The sequence below is a fragment of the Hyla sarda genome, unplaced genomic scaffold (genome assembly GCF_029499605.1).
Source record: "Hyla sarda isolate aHylSar1 unplaced genomic scaffold, aHylSar1.hap1 scaffold_951, whole genome shotgun sequence".
NCBI lineage: Eukaryota > Metazoa > Chordata > Amphibia > Anura > Hylidae > Hyla > Hyla sarda.
Genome location: NW_026610981.1, coordinates 93,487 through 114,220, shown reverse-complemented (window position 1 = coordinate 114,220; position 20,734 = coordinate 93,487). Strand labels below are relative to the sequence as shown.

The window sequence follows — 20,734 nt, the reverse complement described above, 5'->3', positions numbered from 1 at the left end:
CCCTGGATCCCCTCATTCAACTCCTGTGCTCTCTGCCAGGGATCCCCTCATTCACCCCCTATGCTCTCCCCGGGGATCCCCTCATTCACCTCCTGTGATCTCCCCTGGGGATCCCCTCATTCACCCCCTGTGCTCTCCTCAAGGGATTCCCCTCATTCACCCCCTGTGCTCTCCCTCAGGGATCCACTCATTCACCTCCTGTGCTCTCCTCAAGGGATCCCCTCATTCACCTCCTGTGCTCTCCCCCGGGGATCCCCTCATTCACCTCCTGTGCTCTCCCCCGGGTATCCCCTCATTCACCTCCTGTGCTCTCCCCCCGCGATCCCCTCATTCACCTCCTGTGCTCTCCCCCGGGGATCCCCTCATTCACCTCCTGTGCTCTCCCCCGGGGATCCCCTCATTCACCTCCTGTGCTCTCCCCCGGGGATCCCCTCATTCACCTCCTGTGCTTTCCCCCGGGGATCCCCTCATTCACCTCCTGTGCTCTCCCCCCGCGATCCCCTCATTCACCTCCTGTGCTCTCCCCCGGGGATCCCCTCATTCACCTCCTGTGCTGTCCCCCGGGGATCCCCTCATTCACCTCCTAAGCTCTCCCCCGGGGATCCCCTCATTCACCTCCTAAGCTCTTCCCCGGGGATCCCCTCATTCACCTCCTGTGCTCTCCCCCGGGATCCCCCTCATTCACCTCCTAAGCTCCCCCCCCGGGGATCCCCCTCATTCACCTCCTAAGCTCCCCCCCCCGGGGATCCCCTCATTCACCTCCTGTGCTCTCCCCCGGGGATCCCCTCATTCACCTCCTGTGCTCTCCCCTGGGGATCCCCTCATTCACCTCCTGTGATCTCCCCCCGGGGATCCCCTCATTCACCTCCTGTGCTCTCCCCCGGGGATCCCCTCATTCACCTCCTGTGCTCTCCCCCGGGGATCCCCTCATTCACCTCATAAGCTCTCCCCTGGGGATCCCCTCATTCATCTCCTGTGCTCTCTGCCAGGGATCCCCTCATTCACCTCCTGTGCTCTCCCCCGGGGATCCCCTCATTCACCTCCTGTGCTCTCCCCCGGGGATCCCCTCATTCACCCCCTGTGCTCTCCCCCAGGGATCCCCTCATTCACCTCCTGTGATCTCCCCCGGAGATCCCCTCATTCACCTCCTGTGCTCTCCCCCGGGGATCCCCTCATTCACCTCCTGTGCTCTCCGCCGGGGATCCCCTCATTCACCTCCTGTGATCTCCCCCGGGGATCCCCTCATTCACCTCCCGTAATCTCCCCTGTGCTCTCCCCCGGGATCCCCTCATTCACCTCCTGTGCTCTCCCCCGGGATCCCCTCATTCAACTCCTGTGCTCTCTGCCAGGGATCCCCTCATTCACCCCCTATGCTCTCCCCCGGGGATCCCCTCATTCACCTCCTGTGATCTCCCCCGGGGATCCCCTCATTCACCCCCTGTGCTCTCCTCAAGGGATTCCCCTCATTCACCCCCTGTGCTCTCCCTCAGGGATCCACTCATTCACCTCCTGTGCTCTCCTCAAGGGATCCCCTCATTCACCTCCTGTGCTCTCTCTCGGGGATCCCCTCATTCACCTCCTGTGCTCTCTGCCGAGGATCCCCTCATTCACCCCCTCTGCCCTCCCCCGAGGACCCCCTCATTCACCTCCTGTGCTCTCCCCCGGGAGCCCCTCATTCACCTCCTGTGCTCTCCGCCGGAGAGCCCCTCATTCACCTCCTGTGCTCTCCGCCGGGGATCCCCTCATTCACCTCCTGTGATCTCCCCCGAGGATCCCCTCATTCACCTCCCGTGCTCTCCCCCGGGGATCCCCTCATTCTCCCCTGTGCTCTCCCCCGGGATCCCCTCATTCACCTCCTGTGCTCTCCCTCAGGATCCCCTCATTCACCTCCTGTGATCTCCCCGGGGATCCCCTCATTTACCTCCTGTGATCTCCCCTGAGGATCCCCTCATTTACCTCCTGTGAGCTCCCCTGAGGATCCCCTCATTCACCTCCTGTGATCTCCCCCGGGGATCCCCTCATTCACCTCCTGTGATCTCCCCCGGGGATCCCCTCATTTACCTCCTGTGATCTCCCCTGAGGATCCCCTCATTTACCTCCTGTGCTTGCTCTCCTCAGAGGCAGGATGGTCAGATCCACAGATTCATACGAGAGGTGAACACGACCAACCGGGCCTGTGTGCTGTGGGACCTGGAGGAGGACACGGACTACATCATCCAGGTGCAGTCCATCGGCCTCTACAGCGAGAGCCAGGCCAGCAAGAGGATCCACTTTAGGACCCTGAAGGAGACCGACCGCCTTCCCTCCAACAGCTCCAACCAAGGTGGGGAGGACCTTGCACCCCAAAATTTACATTGCACCCCAATCTATACCCGGCCACCAGCACCACAGACAGTACTCTGCACCCCAAACTATACCCGGTCACCTGCACCACAGACTTTATACTGCACCACATACTATACCCGGCCACCTGCACCCCAGGCTGTATTCTGCACCACAAACTATACCCGGCCACCTGCACCCCAGACTGTATTCTGCACCCCAAACTATACCCAACCTTCTGCACCCCAGACTGTATTCTGCACCCCAAACTATAGCCGGCCATCTGCACCCCAGACTGTATTCTGCACCCCAAACTATAGCCGACCACCTGCACCCCAGACTGTGGTCTGCACCCCAAACTATACCCGGCCATCTGCACCCCAGACTGTATTCTGCACCCAAACTATACCCGGCCATCTGCACCCCAGACTGTATTCTGCACCCAAAACTATAACCGGCCACCTGCACCCCAGACTATATTCTGCACCCCAAACTATACCCAGCCACCTGCACCCCAGATTGTATTCTGCACCCCAAACTATACCCGGCCACTTGCACCCCAGACTGTGGTCCGCACCCCAAACTATACCCTGCACCCCAAACTATACTCAGCCACCTGCACCCCAGACTGTATTCTGCACCCCAAACTATAACCGGCCACCTGCACCCCAGGCTGTATTCTGCACCCCAAACTATACCCGACCACCTGCACCCCAGACTGTATTCTGCACCCCAAACTATACCCGGCCACCTGCTCCGCAGACTGTATTCTGCACCCCAGACTGTATTCTGCACCGCAAACTATACCCAGCCACCTGCACCCCAGACTGTATTCTGCACCCCAAACTATACCCGACCACCTGCACCCCAGTCTGTATTCTGCACCCCAAACTATACCCGACCACCTGCACCCCAGTCTGTATTCTGCACCGCAAACTATACCCAGCCACCTGCACCCCAGACTGTATTCTGCACCCCAAACTATACCCGACCACCTGCACCCCAGTCTGTATTCTGCACCGCAAACTATAGCCGACCACCTGCACCACAGACTGTATTCTGCACCCCAAACTTTACCCGGCCACCTGCTCCGCAGACTGTATTCTGCACCCCAGACTGTATTCTGCACCGCAAACTATACCCAGCCACCTGCACCCCAGACTGTATTCTGCACCCCAAACTATACCCGACCACCTGCACCCCAGTCTGTATTCTGCACCCCAAACTATACCCGACCACCTGCACCCCAGTCTGTATTCTGCACCGCAAACTATACCCAGCCACCTGCACCCCAGACTGTATTCTGCACCCCAAACTATACCCGACCACCTGCACCCCAGTCTGTATTCTGCACCGCAAACTATACCCAGCCACCTGCACCCCAGACTGTATTCTGCACCCCAAACTATACCCGACCACCTGCACCACAGACTGTATGCTGTACCCCAAACTATACCCGGCCACCTGCACCCCAAACTATACTCTGAACCCCAAACTATACCTGACCACCTGCACCCCAGACTGTATTCTGCACCCCAAACTATACCCGGCCACCTGCACCCCAGACTGTATTCTGCACCCCAAACTATACCCGGCCACCTGCACCACAGACTGTATTCTGCACCCCAAACTATACCCGGCCACCTGCACCCCAGACTGTATTCTGCACCCAAAACTATAACCGGCCACCTGCACCCCAGACTGTATTCTGCACCCAAACTTTACCCGGCCACCTGCACCACAGACTGTATTCTGCACCCCAAACTATAACCGGCCACCTGCACCACAGACTGTATGCTGTACCCCAAACTATACTCGGCCACCTGCACCCCAAACTATACCTCACCACCTGCACCGCAGACTGTATTCTGTACCCCAAACTATACCCGGCCAGCTGCACCCCAAACTATACTCTGAACCCCAAACTATACCCGGCCACTTGCACCGCAGACTGTATTCTGCACCCCAAACTATACCTGGCCACCTGCACCGCAGACTGTATTCTGTACTCCAAACTATACCCGGCCATCTGCACCGCAGACTGTATTCTGCACCCCAAACTATACCTGGCCACCTGCACCGCAGACTGTATTCTGCACCCCAAACTATACCTGGCCACCTGCACCGCAGACTGTATTCTGCACCCCAAACTATACCCGGCCACCTGCACCACAGACTGTATGCTGTACCCCAAACTATACCCGGCCACCTGCACCCCAGACTATACCCGGCCACCTGCACCACAGACTGTATTCTGCACCCCAAACTATACCCGGCCACCTGCACCACAGACTGTATTCTGCACCCCAAACTATACCCGGCCACCTGCACCACAGACTGTATGCTGTACCCCAACCTATACCCGGCCACCTGCACCCCAGACTATACCCGGCCACCTGCACCCCAGACTATACCCGGCCACCTGCACCACAGACTGTGTTCTGCACCCCGGGCTGTATTCTGCACCCCAAACTATACCCGGCCACCTGCACCACAGACTGTATGCTGTACCCCAACCTATACCCGGCCACCTGCACCCCAGACTATACCCGGCCACCTGCACCACAGACTGTGTTCTGCACCCCGGGCTGTATTCTGCACCCCAGACTATACCCGGCCATTTTCATCTCTAACTGCCCCTCTTTTTATGTGACAGGAGACATCACTGTGCAGGGGGTGGACAAGGAGCGGCAGCTGGAGACGGGAGAGATTATAATAATCGTGGCTGTGCTGCTGATGTGGGCAGGTAATGGGGCACTGCTGTGTATATATGGGGGGACTCTGAGTGTCCTATGTGGGAAGGGTCCGCTATGGGGGTGTATCAGGAGGATGTGACTGTATGATGCTGACTCTGTGTCTCGGCCTCAGCGGTGATCGCCCTCTTCTGCCGCCAGTATGACATCATCAAGGACAATGATTCCAACAACAATAAGGAAAAGGCCAAACCCTCATCAGAACAGAGCACCCCGGAGCGGCAGACCACGGGGTTACTGCGGAAGGTGAGTACAGTGGTCTATGTCACTTGACCCCCCTTTACAACAGTACCACTCTCCTGAACCCCTCTACAATAGTGCCACTCTTCTGAACCCCTCTATAATAGTGCAACTCTCCTGAAACCCTCTACAACAGTACCACTCTCCTGAACACCTCTACAACAGTGCCACTCTCCTGCACATCACTACAATAGTACCACTCTCCTGAACACCTCTACAACAGTACCACACTCCTGAACACCTCTACAACAGTTCCACTCTCCTGAACTCCTCTACAACAGTGCCACTCTCCTGAACCCCTCTACAACAGTGCCACTCTCCTGAACACCTCTACAACAGTGCCACTCTCCTGCACATCACTACAATAGTACCACTCTCCTGAACACCTCTACAACACTACCACTCTCCTGAACCCCTCTACAATAGTGCAACTCTTCTGAAACCCTCTACAACAGTACCACTCTCCTGAACCCCTCTACAACAGTGCCACTCTCCTGCACATCACTACAATAGTCCCACTCTCCTGAATCCCTCTACAATAGTGCCACTCTCCTGAACCCCTCTACAATAGTGCCACTCTCCTGAACCCCTCTACAACAGTGCCACTCTCCTGCACATCACTACAATAGTGCCACTCTCCTGAACCCCACTACAACAGTGCCTCTCTCCTGAACCCCTTTACAACAAAACTACCCCTCTACAAAAGTACCACTCTTCCGCAACTCCCTACAACAGTGCCACTCTTCAGAACCCCTCTACAACAGTACCACTTTCCTGAACCCCTCTACAACAGAACTACTCTCCTGAACCCCTCTGCAACAGAACCACTCTCCTGAACCCCTCTACAACAGTGCCACTCTCTTGCACATCACTACAACAGTGCCACTCTCCGGAACCTCTCTACAACAATACTAATATCATGAACCCCTCTACAACAATACTAATATCCTGAACCCCTCTATAACAGAACTCACTCTCCTGCACATTCCTACAACAGTGCCACTCTCCTAAACCCATCTACAACAATACTAATATCTTGAACGCCTCTACAATAATACCACTCTCCTGCACATTCTAACAGTGCCACTCTCCTGCACATTCTAACAGTGCCACTCTCATGAATCCTCCTACAATAATACTAATATCCTGAATGCCTCTACAACACTGCCACTCTCCTGTACTCTTCTGCAACAGAACCACTCTCCTGCACATCCCTACAACAGAACCACTCTCCTGAACCCCTTTACAACAATACTAATATCCTGAACCCCTCTACAACAGTTCCACTCTCCTGCACATCCCTACAACAGTACTAATATCCTGCCCCCCCCCCCCCACAGCAGTGCTGCTCTCGTGAACCCCTCTACAACAATACTAATATCCTGAACCCCCCTACAACAGTGCCACTCTCCTGCAGAGTCCAACAACAGTGCCACTGTTAAGCTGAGCGCTCCGGGTCCCCTGCTGGCCTCGGAGCGCTCACAGCGCGTGTCCCCAGGCAGCGCTTCGGCGTCTCGGCATGTGCATCCCCGCTCCCTAGGGCGCGCATGCACCGGGACGCTTAGATCTAAAGGACCAATGCACAGGTGATTGGGGCCTGGTCCAAACTGGTTTATTAAGGGTTAAGCCTTGTGAGAGGCAGTGCTGTTTGGACTTAATTAGGCCTCACCTGTGCACTGCCTATAAGTACCGTCTCCTCCCACAGCCTCCTGCCGGATCTTTGTTGCCTTTGTGCCTGAGAGAAAGCATTCCTTGTTCCTGTGTTACCCTGCCTGGTGCCATTCCCGTTGCTACTGACTACCGCCTGTGAACCTGTGCTGCCTGCCCTGACCACTTGCTACGTCTGACTACGCCTTTGCCTGATCCTCTTGTACCTTGCCTTATCTCAGCAGCCAGAGAGGTTGAGTCGCTACTGGGTGGAACGACCTGGGGGTTACTTGCCGCAGCAAGTCCATCCCGCTTTGCGGCGGGCTCTGGTGAAAACCAGTAACTCCTTAGACTCTGTTCCCCTGGTACGGCCCACGTCATCACCTCTCTGGCACAGCGGATCCACCACCAGCCTCCGCTACCAGCCCGGATCCTGACAGTAAGATCCGGCCATGGACCCCGCTGAGGTACCTGTTCCTGGGGATCTTGCAACCTTGCTCACCGAGCAAGCACTTCAGCTACACCAGCTTCTAGCCCTGCTCCAGCAACTCCAGTCAGCTCAGCAGCAATCGCCACCACAGCCTGCTGTCACTTCCCGCTCCTGTTTCCGCCTGTCCTTGCCAGACAAGTATGATGGAGACTCCAAGCTGTGCCGTGGGTTCCTGACACAATGCTCCTTGCATCTCGAGTTGATGGCAGACCTGTTCCCTTCAGAACGTGTCAAAGTGGCGTTCATAGTCAGCCTACTCTCCAGGAAGGCTCTGGCCTGGGCCACGCCACTATGGGACCGCAACGATCCTGCCACTGCCAATGTCCACTCCTTCCTACGGGAATTCCGGACTGTTTTTGAGGAACCTGCCCGGGTTGCCTCTGCAGAGACTGCTTTATTAAACTTGTCCCAAGGAAGTTCTTCTGTGGGCGATTACGCCATACATTTCCGTACTCTGGCCTCGGAACTTTCTTGGAATAATGAGGCGCTCTGTGCTATTTTTATGAAGGGCCTGTCAAGCAACATAAAGGATGTTCTAGCCGCACGTGAGATGCCGTCCTCTCTGGGTGACCTCATCCATTTGGCCACCAGGATTGATTTGCGTTTCGCCGAGAGACAAGAGGAACTCCGTCAGGAGAAAGGAAATGTTTGTATGAGACGCTATCCTCGTTCGGCTCCTGTCTTCCTTCGTCCACTGCAACCCTCTACTGGGCCTCTTGCCAAGGAAGCCATGCAGGTGGATCGGTCACGTCTGACCCCTCAAGAAAGGAACCGCTGCAGAGACGAGAATCTGTGTCTATACTGTGGCAGTACACAACATTTCTTAAAAGACTGTCCTCTCTGTCCGCCTCGTCCGGGAAACGCGCACCTAGTTAACGTTGGAGAGGCGTTGCTAGCTGTGAACGCTACCTCTCCACGCCTTACGGTGTCTGTGCGAATCTGTGTCCCAGCCAAGACATCCTTCGTTGCTATTGCCTTTCTGGATTCTGGCTCCGCCGGCAACTTCATTGACGCCTCTCTTATAAGCAAGTTTAATATTCCTGTGGTCTGTCTTGTCAAGTCCTACTACATTACCACTGTCAATGGTGAGAGACTGGATGCTACCGTTCTCTACCGTACTGAACCCCTCCAGATGTCTGTTGGAGTACTTCATTCTGAGAAATTGGAATTTCTTGTTCTTCCTCACTGTACTTCGGAGATTCTGCTAGGTATGCCCTGGCTCCAGCGTCACAGTCCTGTCCTGGATTGGTCCTCTGGGGAGATCCGAAGTTGGGGGTCATCTTGTTTTGGCAAATGTCTCCTGCCAGTTGCAGCTAAACGTGCATCTTATACTCCACCTCCTCCAGGCCTTCCGGAACCATATTTGGACTTTGCAGATGTCTTCTGTAAAAAGCAAGCAGAGACTTTGCTCCCGCATAGGCCTTATGATTGTCCTATAGACCTCATGCCTAGCACCACTCCACCTCGAGGAAGAATTTACCCTCTCTCTCCACCTGAGACTCAAGCCATGTCAGAGTATATTCAGGAGAACCTACAGAGGGGGTTTATCAGGAAGTCTTCCTCACCTGCTGGAAAGACGGCTCTCTGCGACCCTGCATCGACTATCGTGGTCTAAACAAAATCACCATTAAGAACCGATACCCCCTTCCACTCATTTCAGAGTTCTTCGTTCGACTTCGGGTGCCAAGATCTTCACCAAATTGGATCTGAGAGGTGCCTATAATTTGGTCCGAATTCGAGAGGGAGACGAGTGGAAGACTGCCTTTAACACACGGGATGGTCACTTTGAGTATTTAGTCATGCCTTTTGGCCTATGTAATGCCCCGGCCGTCTTTCAAGAATTTGTTAATGACATTTTCAGAGACCTTCTCTACACTTGTGTGGTGGTGTATCTGGACGATATCCTCATTTATTCTCCAAACCTTGAGCAACACTGTACTCATGTTTGTCTGGTTCTGTCTCGTCTGTGAAGAAATCACCTTTATGCCAAGTTTGAGAAATGTCTCTTTGAACGATCTAGCCTGACTTTTCTTGGTTACATAATCTCCGCATAAGGCCTACAGATGGACGTGCTTCGGCGTCTCGGCATGTGCATCCCTGCTCCCTAGGGCACGCATTCACCGGGACGCTTAGATCTAAAGGACCAATGCACAGGTGATTGGTGCCTGGTCCAAACTGGTTTATTAAGGGTTAAGCCTTGTGAGAGGCAGTGCTGTTTGGACTTAATTAGGCCTCACCTGTGCACTGCCTATAAGTACCGTCTCCTCCCACAGCCTCCTGCCGGATCTTTGTTGCCTTTGTGCCTGAGAGAAAGCATGCCTTGTTCCTGTGTTACCCTGCCCGTTGCCGTTGCTACTGACTACCGCTTGTGAACCTGTGCTGCCTGCCCTGACCACTTGCTACGTCTGACTACGCCTTTGCCTGATCCTCTTGTACCTTGCCTTATCTCAGCAGCCAGAGAGGTTGAGTCGCTACTGGGTGCAACGACCTGGGGGTTACTTGCCGCAGCAAGTCCATCCCGCTCTGCGGCAGGCTCTGGTGAAAACCAGTAATCCCTTAGACTCCGTTCCCCTGGTTCGGCCAACGTCGTCACCTCTCTGGCACAGCGGATCCACCACCAGCCTCCGCTACCAGCCCAGATCCTGACAGCCACTCTCCTGCACATCACTACAACAGTGGCACTCTCCTGAACCCCTCCAGAACAGTGCCACTCTCCCTCACATCACTAAAACAGTGCCACTCTCCTTAACCCCTCTACAACAGTGCCACTCTCCTGAACAACTCTACAATAGTGCCACTCTCCTGTACATCACTACAACAGTGCCACTCTCCTTAACCCCTCTACAACAGTGCCACTCTCCTGAACCCCTCTACAACAGTGCCACTCTCCTGAACCCCTCTACAACAGTGCCACTCTCCTTAACCCCTCTACAACAGTGCCACTCTCCCGAACCCCTCTACAACAGTGCCACTCTCATGAACAACTCTACAATAGTGCCACTCTCCTGTACATCACTACAACAGTGCCACTCTCCTGAACCCCCTACAACAGTGCCACTCTCCTGCACATTCCTACAAGTGCCACTCTCCTGAACCCCCTCTACAACAATACTAATGTCCTGCACATCCCTACAACAGTACCCCTCTCCTTAACCCCTCTACCACAGAACCACTCTCCTGAACCCCTCTACAACAGTGCCTCTCTCCTGAGCCCCTTTACAACAATATTAATATCCTGAATCTCTCTTCAAAAGTACCACTCTTCCGCAACTCACTGCAACAGTGCCACTCTCCAGAACCCCTCTACAACAGTACCACTTTCCTGAACCCCTCTACAACAGTACTACTCTTCTGAACCCCTCTGCAACAGAAACACTCTCCTGAACCTCTCTACAACAGTGCCACTCTCCTGCACATCACTACAACAGTGCCATTCTCCTGAACCTCTCTACAACAATACTAATATCCTGAACCCCTCTACAACAGAACTCACTCTCCTGCACATTCCTACAACAGTGCCACTCTCCTGCACATCACTACAACGGTGCCACTCTCCTGAACCCCTCTACAACAATACTAATATCTTGAACCCCTCTACAATAATACCACTCTCCTGCACATTCTAACAGTGCCACTCTCCTGAATCCCCCTACAACAATACTAATATCCTGAATGCCTCTACAACACTGCCACTCTCCTGAACCCCTCTACAACAGTGCCTCTCTCCTGAACCCCTCTACAACAATACTAATATCCTGAACGCCACTACAACAGTGCCAATGTCCAGAACCCCCTCCCCCCCTACAACAATACTAATATCCTGAACCCCTCTACAACAATACTAATATCCTCAGCCCCTCTACAAAAGTACCACTCTTCTGCAACTCCCTACAACAGTGCCACTCTTCAGAACCCCTCTACAACAGTACCACTTTCCTGAAGCCCTTTACAACAGTACCACTGTCTTGAACCCCTCTACAGCAATACTAATATCGGGGGTATTATTTCTTTATGACATAAAAGCCATTAGCCTATAGGAGACCCATCTGGGGTATTATTTCTTTATGCCATAAAAGCCATTAGCCTATAGGAGACCCCGCTGGGGTATTATTTCTTAATGACATAAAAGCCATCAGCCTATAGGAGACTCCTCTGGAGGTATTATTTTTTAAACAGTAACCACAATTCTGGATGATACTTATGTAGTGTTTGTCATCTTTTTCCAGAAAAAGGCCCCATCCGTCAATATTATTGAGGTATAGTGCTGCCCGGTCCTGGCTCCTGTTCTTCACATGGTGTCCTGGGCCTGCTGCTGACTGAAGACTCCTTATAGCAATACAAATGGAACTCTGCCACCAGCGGAGCTTTCCCAAGGGCTCATCTCATTCCCTCTGCCACATGCAGGTGACATCTCGCCAGCCGTGGGATCTGAAGACCTTGAGATGTCCACCTGGTGTAGAACATGGTCAGTGCGTGTTGGTCATACTACATATGAACAATGTAAGAAGAAGAGCATGAAGACGCTGCAGCATGGATGAAGCTCCATAACTGACCAGAAGACTTGCAGAGACATTGTAGAGACGTGCTGCTCAGATCAAATCTGTGGAGGTGGATCTACGTTCAATAATGGTTCTTAACCTTTCCTCATGTCTTGGGCTCTAGATGGCTCATCCAAACCTTCCATGATGCCACTCCATAGGTTGTATCTGTCCAGAACACGTCTATGATTGATCACCTTGCTTCTGGTTGATAATTTGTTGACCATTAGTTAATAATTACACCCCCAACCTCAATGGATCCTGTCACGAGGTTAAGAACCATTATCATCAATGCCAGAGTAATGGGGGGCGAGCTATAGTATAGTGGTGTCATCTTCTCCAGTATGATGGGGGTCATGTAATTGTTTTAGGTTTTTGTATAATCCGGATGGAGTCACATTTTGTAGGTAACACTATGAGTGTGACGCCATTATTGGGGGCATAGGCCATTACTACACGTTACAGTCCGGTGAGAGTATAGTTATCTCCCCCAGGTATTGGGGGGCTATGAATGTTGAATCATTCTCTCCTGGTAATAGGATGATGGGAGTCATATCACTGTTCTAGGTGAGGTTGAAATCGTCAGTACACAAAAAGGAGGATGGGTGCTATGCTCCCCTGTTCGTAGTATAGGGCCCAGGTGAGTCCCCCATAGGTTCTAAGCAGGTTTGGAGGGTTCACTTCTTGGGGCGATGGTTCTGGAGCTTTCTTGCACTGTGTCTGTGTAATCACCTCTGCCTGATATCTTCTGACACTTCTTCTGTATTGTGTGATGCTCGGTTGTCGTCAGGCCACATTGTCGTGACTGCTGGATCTCCACGATCGTCGTGTCCCCGGCCGCTTCACCGCTCAATCTCTTATCAGTGCCTTTTATTTTACTTTCACCCAGTGGTTTGTCCTTCTGGAACTTCACCCACACGAGGGAGCTGAATGTTTCTGACACCCGGACATTTCCAGTACGTGCGCCATATCAGTCAAGAAGGTTTTGCTTCATTGTGTGAATCTAGAAGCTCCTGGTACCTGAGTGTGACACCGGAGCGTTACCTGGAACCTGAATTCTCATTGATCAATGCTAGATTCATAGCTCCCAGTATTCTATGCTTAAAACATTTGGATGTGTGAGTCTAGAATATATCTTTGTAGCTAAACTTTGTGAATCTAGAACAGTCATGGTACCTGAGTGGTGATTCTGTAAAGTTTCTTGGTACCAAATCAAGTGATGCCATTACCACAAGTCTAGAACATAATACCTGAGGTATAATTTAGGTTCAAATCCCACAAAGGATAACGACTGCAGGGAGTTTGTATGTTCTCGGTGTTTGCGCAGGTTTTTGGGGACTTGATTTTCCTCCCACACTCCAAAACATACTGCGGGAGATTTACTATCATTGTCTATTCTCTGCAGTACTTTAGACGAGAAAAGTCTCTGGGCATGGGTCTATTGTCCGCGCAATTTATCAAAGGTCACACAGCGTTTAGTAAATCTTGTAAATGGACATCATTGTCTATTCTACACCGCACTTTACATGAGAAAAGTCTTATAAAACTCTCAGAGCCTGAGACAAATTTTATATATGAAAAGTCGCAGGTAGTACAATTATTTATTTATCTATTTATCACGGAGTTCCCGCCACAGAAGGTATATTATAAAGCCAACATCTCGTAGGTCTTCTGTGAGGTGCCGGCTGGTTCTACTTGCTTTCGTTCATTCTTAGGTTCTCATGTTTTTACAATAAATTCAAACTCTGATATTTGTAAAATAAATGCAACATAGCCTTAGGCACAGTCATTCTTCATAGTGTCCTGGAATTCAAAAGGGGGGAGATTGAGGACAACATGTGTAGAGGAGGAGCGGTGCAGTGACCATAGCAACCAGTCCGATTGCTTTTTCAATTTTACGCAGGTCTCAACAAAATTTTAAAAAATTAAAGAAGGAATCGGATTGGTTGCCATGGGAAACTGCACCACACTTCCACTTCACATGTTTTGAGAATTCTCCAAAGAGACTACATTGCACCATGCGCATGGCGGAAATTCATATCTCTTCGAATCAGCTGCAAAAGGGAAATTGGAGCACTAAAATATAGAAAACAAAAAATCTACCAGGATGACAAAAATGACCAAAAAATGATGGATCATTATGATTAAATTGTATTAATTTATATATTAGATTCCCCTTCAGATTCAAGCTAAAATGTAATTTGAAACGTAAACTGCACTATGTCACCTTGTACGTCCCAAAAAATTGATAATAGGCTTCCTATTAACTATTTAGATGGTATTTCCGCCAGGTCTCACATTCTGGCGTATTTTCCGTTGTTGCGACTTTTTGAGACTTTCCAATAAAAGTCTCAGTTATAAATTCATGACTGCTACATTTTATCCTCTATTGTAGACACTATACTATTTATGTGGAGGAAGCTGTAAAGCAAAAGTCTCATAAAAGTCTCAACTAAAAAGACTGAGACTTTCTGAGAGACAAATATAGACGTCTAAACAGTTTAATAAATCTCCCCCATTGGATTTAGATTGTGAGCCCCAGTGGGGACAGGGACCAATCTGAGTGACCGGTGTTATATTTATAGGATTGTTATGGTTTAGACACCCAGGAACCTGATGCCCTCTGTGACCCTGGGCCTTAGTCTGGAGTGAAGGATGTCCACACAGATTCTGATCTATATTCTCATCTTCTATTTTCAGGACCAAAATCTATTTTTCTAATATTTTTGTTACTGCCTTAATGAAAACCTTGTCAGATGGCTCCATGGTCGGGATGTGCGTGTGCCTTTCATGTTGTCCTTCACTACACGAATAACATGCGGCTCTCCAGTCACATGTGAAACCAGGTCACAGATTCTGAAGCCAACACAACGTAAGGTTGGTGGCCATCTGTAGAGACGCATGACGTGGCAGCCCATCTAAAATGCTGCAGTGTGACTGGAGACACCTTGTGTAGTGAGCATGGATGATGATATGGCTGCTGATGTTGGGGGCCCGATATCGGCCTCCATATTCTAACCTGGCTGTATAATTTACTATCCTGGTGGACATGCTTCGTTGCAGACACTGAGAGATGTTGCAGAAGGAGAATGTGGACAGTATGAGTGGGGTCATTAAGGAACACATGAGTTTTGTCATTGTTCCACTTGCTTCTGTACCTGAACATCTAGCACATGGGCATCTACCAGGTGCTGGGTCCAAACCCGAGGCCATTCTGCAGTTCAGGGCTGTGTAATGGAATATGTGCAGATGGTGCCCATGATGTACTGGCCTGAGCCCATCTGGTGCTGCCCTGGGCTCCATGAATAAAGAGTATGTTCTTCACCATGCAGGCAGTCTCTTCCTTCGAGCCGTGTTGTGTTCCATGTCTGTAGATCTCCAGTCTGAGACGTGCATGTTCTGGCCTGTCTGATTGCCTCGTTCTGTCCTTGTACATATAAGTAGCATGTCTCTGCTGTGTTTTGTATATGATCTGTATAATAATGTATAGCTGTGCATTACTCTGTATATAGAGGCCGCGGTGTCTCAACATTTACTCCTGTATTCTTGCACCATAACAATCGCAAGTCTTCCAGTTACTGAACCAACAGAACATTTGTACTGAGAGTCGTCTATGGCCAACACATGCTTCAGGCATGATGATGATATGTTCCATGTTTGTGAGATCTGTACATGTTCTAATGCATTTCATTCTCTCTGTATTTGTCTCTTATACTTTAACTCTTTGGATTCGCTATTGTGCGTTCTCCTGGGCCAAGGCTGCAGCATGTCCATCTCTTCCTTTAGCCTCACCCACCACCACATGTCTATGTTCCCATCAAAAAAACATCATGTGTCTCCCTCATAGTTCCATGAACTTTGTGTCATATGATACTGCTAAATCATCTGCATCTATGCTCAGCACTCATAATCTCATCAGTGATAACTCTACAAGGACTCCTACCATCAGTGACCTCCTTGTGTCTCCATCTTCTCCTCTACCTTCAGTGACCTCCTTATGTCTCCATCTTCTCATCTACCTTCAGTGACCTCCTTATGTCTCCATCTTCTCATCTACCTTCAGTGACCTCCTTATGTCTCCATCTTCTCATCTACCTTCAGTGACCTCCTTATGTCTCCATCTTCTCATGTACCTTCAGTGACCTCCTTGTGTCTCCATCTTCACATCTACCTTCAGTGACCTCCTTATGTCTCCATCTTCTCATCTACCTTCATTGACCTCCTTGTGTCTCCATCTTTTCATTTACCTTCAGTGACCTCCTTGTGTCTCCATTTTCTCATCTACCTTCAGTGAGCTCCTTGTGTCTCCATCTTCTCATCTCAGGATCCCACCAATCATTACTCCACACTGTTCTTCACTCTCACCCTCTTCTCTATATCTCATTAGAGTCCACACCTTTCTCACTGCCACATATGCCACCACATTAATGACTTCACGCCCTCCTTACCTCTATGTTGTGTTCTCTACATTATCACCACATTAATGACCCCTTCTCCACACCTCCATGTTGTGTCCAGCCCCTAGGAACGTATTCGTTGTCCACATGATGTGGGATTTGTATCTGTTCTTGATATGGGGAGTTCATCCTCTGGGATCCCCCATGATCTCTCTCTTGGGACCTGACTCTCCCCGCTGAATGGAATGGTGGGTTAGAAAACACTCCATGCATTATCTATGGGGGCACCTGAGATGCCCGCGCTATGTTCTTGGGTATCTATGGGGCTCTCATACTGGGAGTAGTCTAGTCCCCATATTAAGTTGCGGGAGGACCTATCATCCCACCATTGATGACTCCACACCATCCTTAACTCCATGTTGTGACCTCTTCTCATTTCCCCCATCATTAATGATTCCACACCCTTCTAACCTCCATAACATGTCCTGGTCTCACCCCATCCCCATCATTAATGACTCCACACACTCCAAGTAACATAAACATCAAAGATCTTGGGGCTCCGTTGTTCACGCAGCTCCTGTTAAAGTCCCATTATCAGCTTCCTGACCACTTCTTACTGCCCCAAGTGGGCTGGAGGTGTCCTTTAATCTTGGACAGGTCCCGTAGGTGGTCTTGTGGATATGCCATAAATGTTGAGATTAGAACAGTCCTATCATTCTATAGTCCCTTCAGCTTCAGTTTCTCTTCTCGGCCCAATCTTTTCATCCCTCGTGTCTTCTGTTCTTCATTCTCTGTTAGTGACTGTGTTGCCTTCTGGGTGCCTTGTCATCCTATAATCCCATACAGCCTTAGCCCCGGCATCCCCTCCCCCTCCACTTCAGCTTCTTTGAGCTTTATTCCCCTTGTGTGACGACCCATTTTTGTTTCCACATTTACAATAGAAGAACCAAATGTCTAATGTTGAATATTTGAGCAGTTCTGTGTTATGCTCTATTATACAATTATTATATTGGACTGTTGTCTTATAAATCTAATAACATTTTACATATGTTCTTTCTATACTTTGTTGTCCTGTCTTTCTTCATGTTATTTGTTTGAATCACCCTTTATATCAGGTCCCATAGAGAGTGTATGGTTCCCAGCCACTGGATAGCCGCTCTAGGACATATGTGTCTGCTGTGGAACCAGGCCGGAGTAGTATTTGGCATAAGGTATTTGGAAGGAAATCAGAGATGACACCTTCAGAACTATGAAACACGTTGTCTATTTATGCTGACACCAGCTGTGGCACGGGACCATCAATAAAATAATCTCAACCTACTAATCTTTATAACTACGTGACCATGATAAGGGCTGAGAAGGAACCCACAAGCTGAGGTCTTAAAGGGGTACTGCAACCAGAATTAACTCATCCCCTTGCGGGGGATCTTCATTCATTTCAATGGAGTGCATGCCATCTAGAGGTAGACAACACGCGCTCCAGAATGAGCAGGACGGGGTCCCATTCAGGAGATTGCTAATTCTGGCTGCAGTTCCCCTTTAAGTTTGAGTTTCATGAAGATGATGCCATTGACAAGATGTCTAAAGATTGTGATGATCAGCATCGGGATACTGTAGATCAAGAGGATTAGTACATGAACAATCCAAGAGACTGAGAGAGTCAGTAGAGAAATGGGTCAGGAGATTGAGTGGATCAGTATAGGGAAATGTTGGGAGATTGAGGGGATCAGTACAGGGACAGGTGAGGCAATTGAGATGATCAGTACAGGGATTGGTGAGGAAATTGAGGGGATCAGTACAGGGAATGGTCAGGAGATTGTGGGGGATCAGTACAGGGAAAGGTGGGAAAATTGAGGGGATCAGTACAGGGATAGGACAGGAGATTGAAGGGATCTGTACAGGCAAAAAGATTAGGGGATTAGTATAGGGATAGGTCATGAGACGGGAATTGGTTCAGGTATGGGGCAGGAGGCTAAGGGAAAATATGTATGAAAAATTAAGGATTTAGACAAATGAGGAACCACAATGAGAAGATCTGACCAACATGGCCTGCTACAGGTGTATATGGACCCTCGGCCCCCAATAAATGTTATAGATCGGGATAAGGAGCACAGGTGGTGAGGTGCACAGAGAGAAGAGCAGAGACTGCTATGGGGATTTGTTCCTGCTCTGGACAGTTCCTGATACGGACAGAGGTGTCAGCAGAGAGAACTGTGGTCAGACTGGAAAGAACTACACAACTTTCTGTGGAGCATACAGCAGCTGATAAGTACTGGAAGGGATAAGATTGTTATATATAGAAATAATTTACAAATCTGTTCAACTTTCTGGCATCAGGGGTCAGAAGATGACAATTTTAAACATACAAATTTTGGTGCATGTAGTTATGATTTTTTTAAATTAGTAAAAATAAATAACCCCTACATAAATGATGTGTCCTTGTAACGGTATGGACCTACAGAATAAAGACAAGGGGTCATTTTTACTGAAAAGTGCACTGCGTAGAAACAGAAGCCCCCAAAAGTTACAAAATGGTGGGGCTTTTTTTAATTTCACCCCACTAATAAGTTTTTTTTTTTTTGTTTCCCGGAAGATTTTCTCATACAGTGGGGATCAAAAGTTTGGGCACCCCAGGTTTGTATTAATGTGCATAAAGAAGCCAAGGAAAGATGGAAAAATCTCCAAAAGGCATCAAATTACAGATTAGACATTCTTATAATATGTCAACAAAAGTTACATTTTATTTCCATCATTTACACTTTCAAAATAACAGAAAACAAAAAAATGGCGTCTGCAAAAGTTTGGGCACCCTGCAGAATTTATAGCATGCACTGCCCCCTTTACAAAGCTGAGACCTGCCAGTGTCATGGATTGTTCTCAATCATCATCTGGGAAGACCAGGTGATGTCAATCTCAAAAGTTTTAAATGCCCAGACTCATCTGACCTTGCCCCAACAATCAGCACCATGGGTTCTTCTAAGCAGTTGTCTAGAAATCTGAAAATAGTTGACGCTCACAAAGCTGGAGAAGGCTATAAGAAGATAGCAAAACGTTTTCAGATGTCATTATCCTCTGTTCGGAATGTAATTAAGAAATGGCAGTCATCAGGAACAGTGGAAGTTAAAGCAAGATCTGGAAGACCAAGGAAAATATCAGACAGAACAGCTCGCAGGATTGTGAGAAAAACAATTCAAAACCCACGTTTGACTGCACAATCCCTCCAGAAAGATCTGTCAGACACTGGAGTTGTGGTACACTATTCCACTATAAAGAGATACTTGTACAAATATGGTCTTCATGGAAGAGTCTTCAGAAGAAAACCTCTTCTACGTCCTCACCACAAAAATCAGCGTTTGAACTTTGCAAATGAACATATAGACAAGCCTGATGCATTTTGGAAACAAGTTCTGTGGACCGATGAGGTTAAAATTTAATTTTTTGGGCCGGAATGAGCAAAGGTACGTTTGGAGAACAAGGGGAACAGAATTTAATGAAAAGAACCTCTGTCCAACTGTTAAGCATGGGGGTGGATTAATCATGCTTTGGGGTTGTATTGCAGCCAGTGGCACAGGGAACATCTCACGAGTAGAAGGAAAAATGGATTCAATAAAATTTCAGCAAATTTTGGATGCTAACTTGATGCCATCTGTGATAAAGCTGAAGTTAAAGAGAGGATGGCTTCTACAAATGGATAATGATCCTAAACACACCTCAAAATCCACGGGGATTACATCAAGAGGCGTAAACTGAAGGTTCTGCCATGGCCTTCACAATCTCCTGACCTCAACATAATTGAAAATCTAGTGATAGAACTTAAAAGAGCAGTGCATGACAGACAGCCCAGAAATCTCAAAGAACTGGAAGACTTTTGTAAGGAAGACTGGGCAAAGATGCCTCAAACAAGAATTGAAAGACTCTTGGCTCTTTTGCAGACGCCATTTTTTTTGTTTTCTGTTATTATGAAAGTGTAAATGATGGAAATAAAATGTAACTTTTGGTGACATATTATAAGAATGTCTAATCTGTAATTTGATGCCTTTTGGAGATTTTTCCATCTTTTCTTGGCTTCTTTATGCACCTTTATACAAATGTTTACCTGGGGCGCCCAAACTTTTGATCCCCACTGTAAATGATATTATTACAAAGTACAATTGGTGATGCAAAAAACAAGCCCTTATATGGGTCTGTAGGTGCATTGAGAGCGTTATGATTTTTGGAAGGGGAGGAGGAAAAAAAAAACAAAGCGCAAAAACGAATATTGGCCGTGTCCTTAAGGGGTTAAATCATTCTTGTACACTTTTATATATATTGGACTGTACTCTATTTCAGGTAGTTTTAGTGCATGTG

General features: G+C 49.1%; 1 protein-coding gene across 2 annotated transcripts in view; it reads left to right on the top strand.

Moving 5' to 3' along the window:
• LOC130350852 (fibronectin type III domain-containing protein 4-like) overlaps positions 1-17,867 on the top strand; it is a 42,067-nt gene extending 24,200 nt beyond the window's left edge. Inside the window, exons 4-7 of one of the 2 annotated variants that reach the window (XM_056554896.1) lie at positions 2,119-2,323; positions 4,979-5,068; positions 5,191-5,321; positions 17,503-17,867. In XM_056554896.1, coding sequence (XP_056410871.1) covers positions 2,119-2,323; positions 4,979-5,068; positions 5,191-5,321; positions 17,503-17,511 — 435 coding nt within the window. In that variant the 3' untranslated portion in view covers positions 17,512-17,867. Of the gene's footprint in view, positions 1-2,118; positions 2,324-4,978; positions 5,069-5,190; positions 5,322-11,678; positions 15,320-17,502 lie in introns of those variants that run through there. The other variant, XM_056554895.1, reaches the window with a different exon arrangement.
• Positions 17,868-20,734: the final 2,867 nt, after the last annotated feature.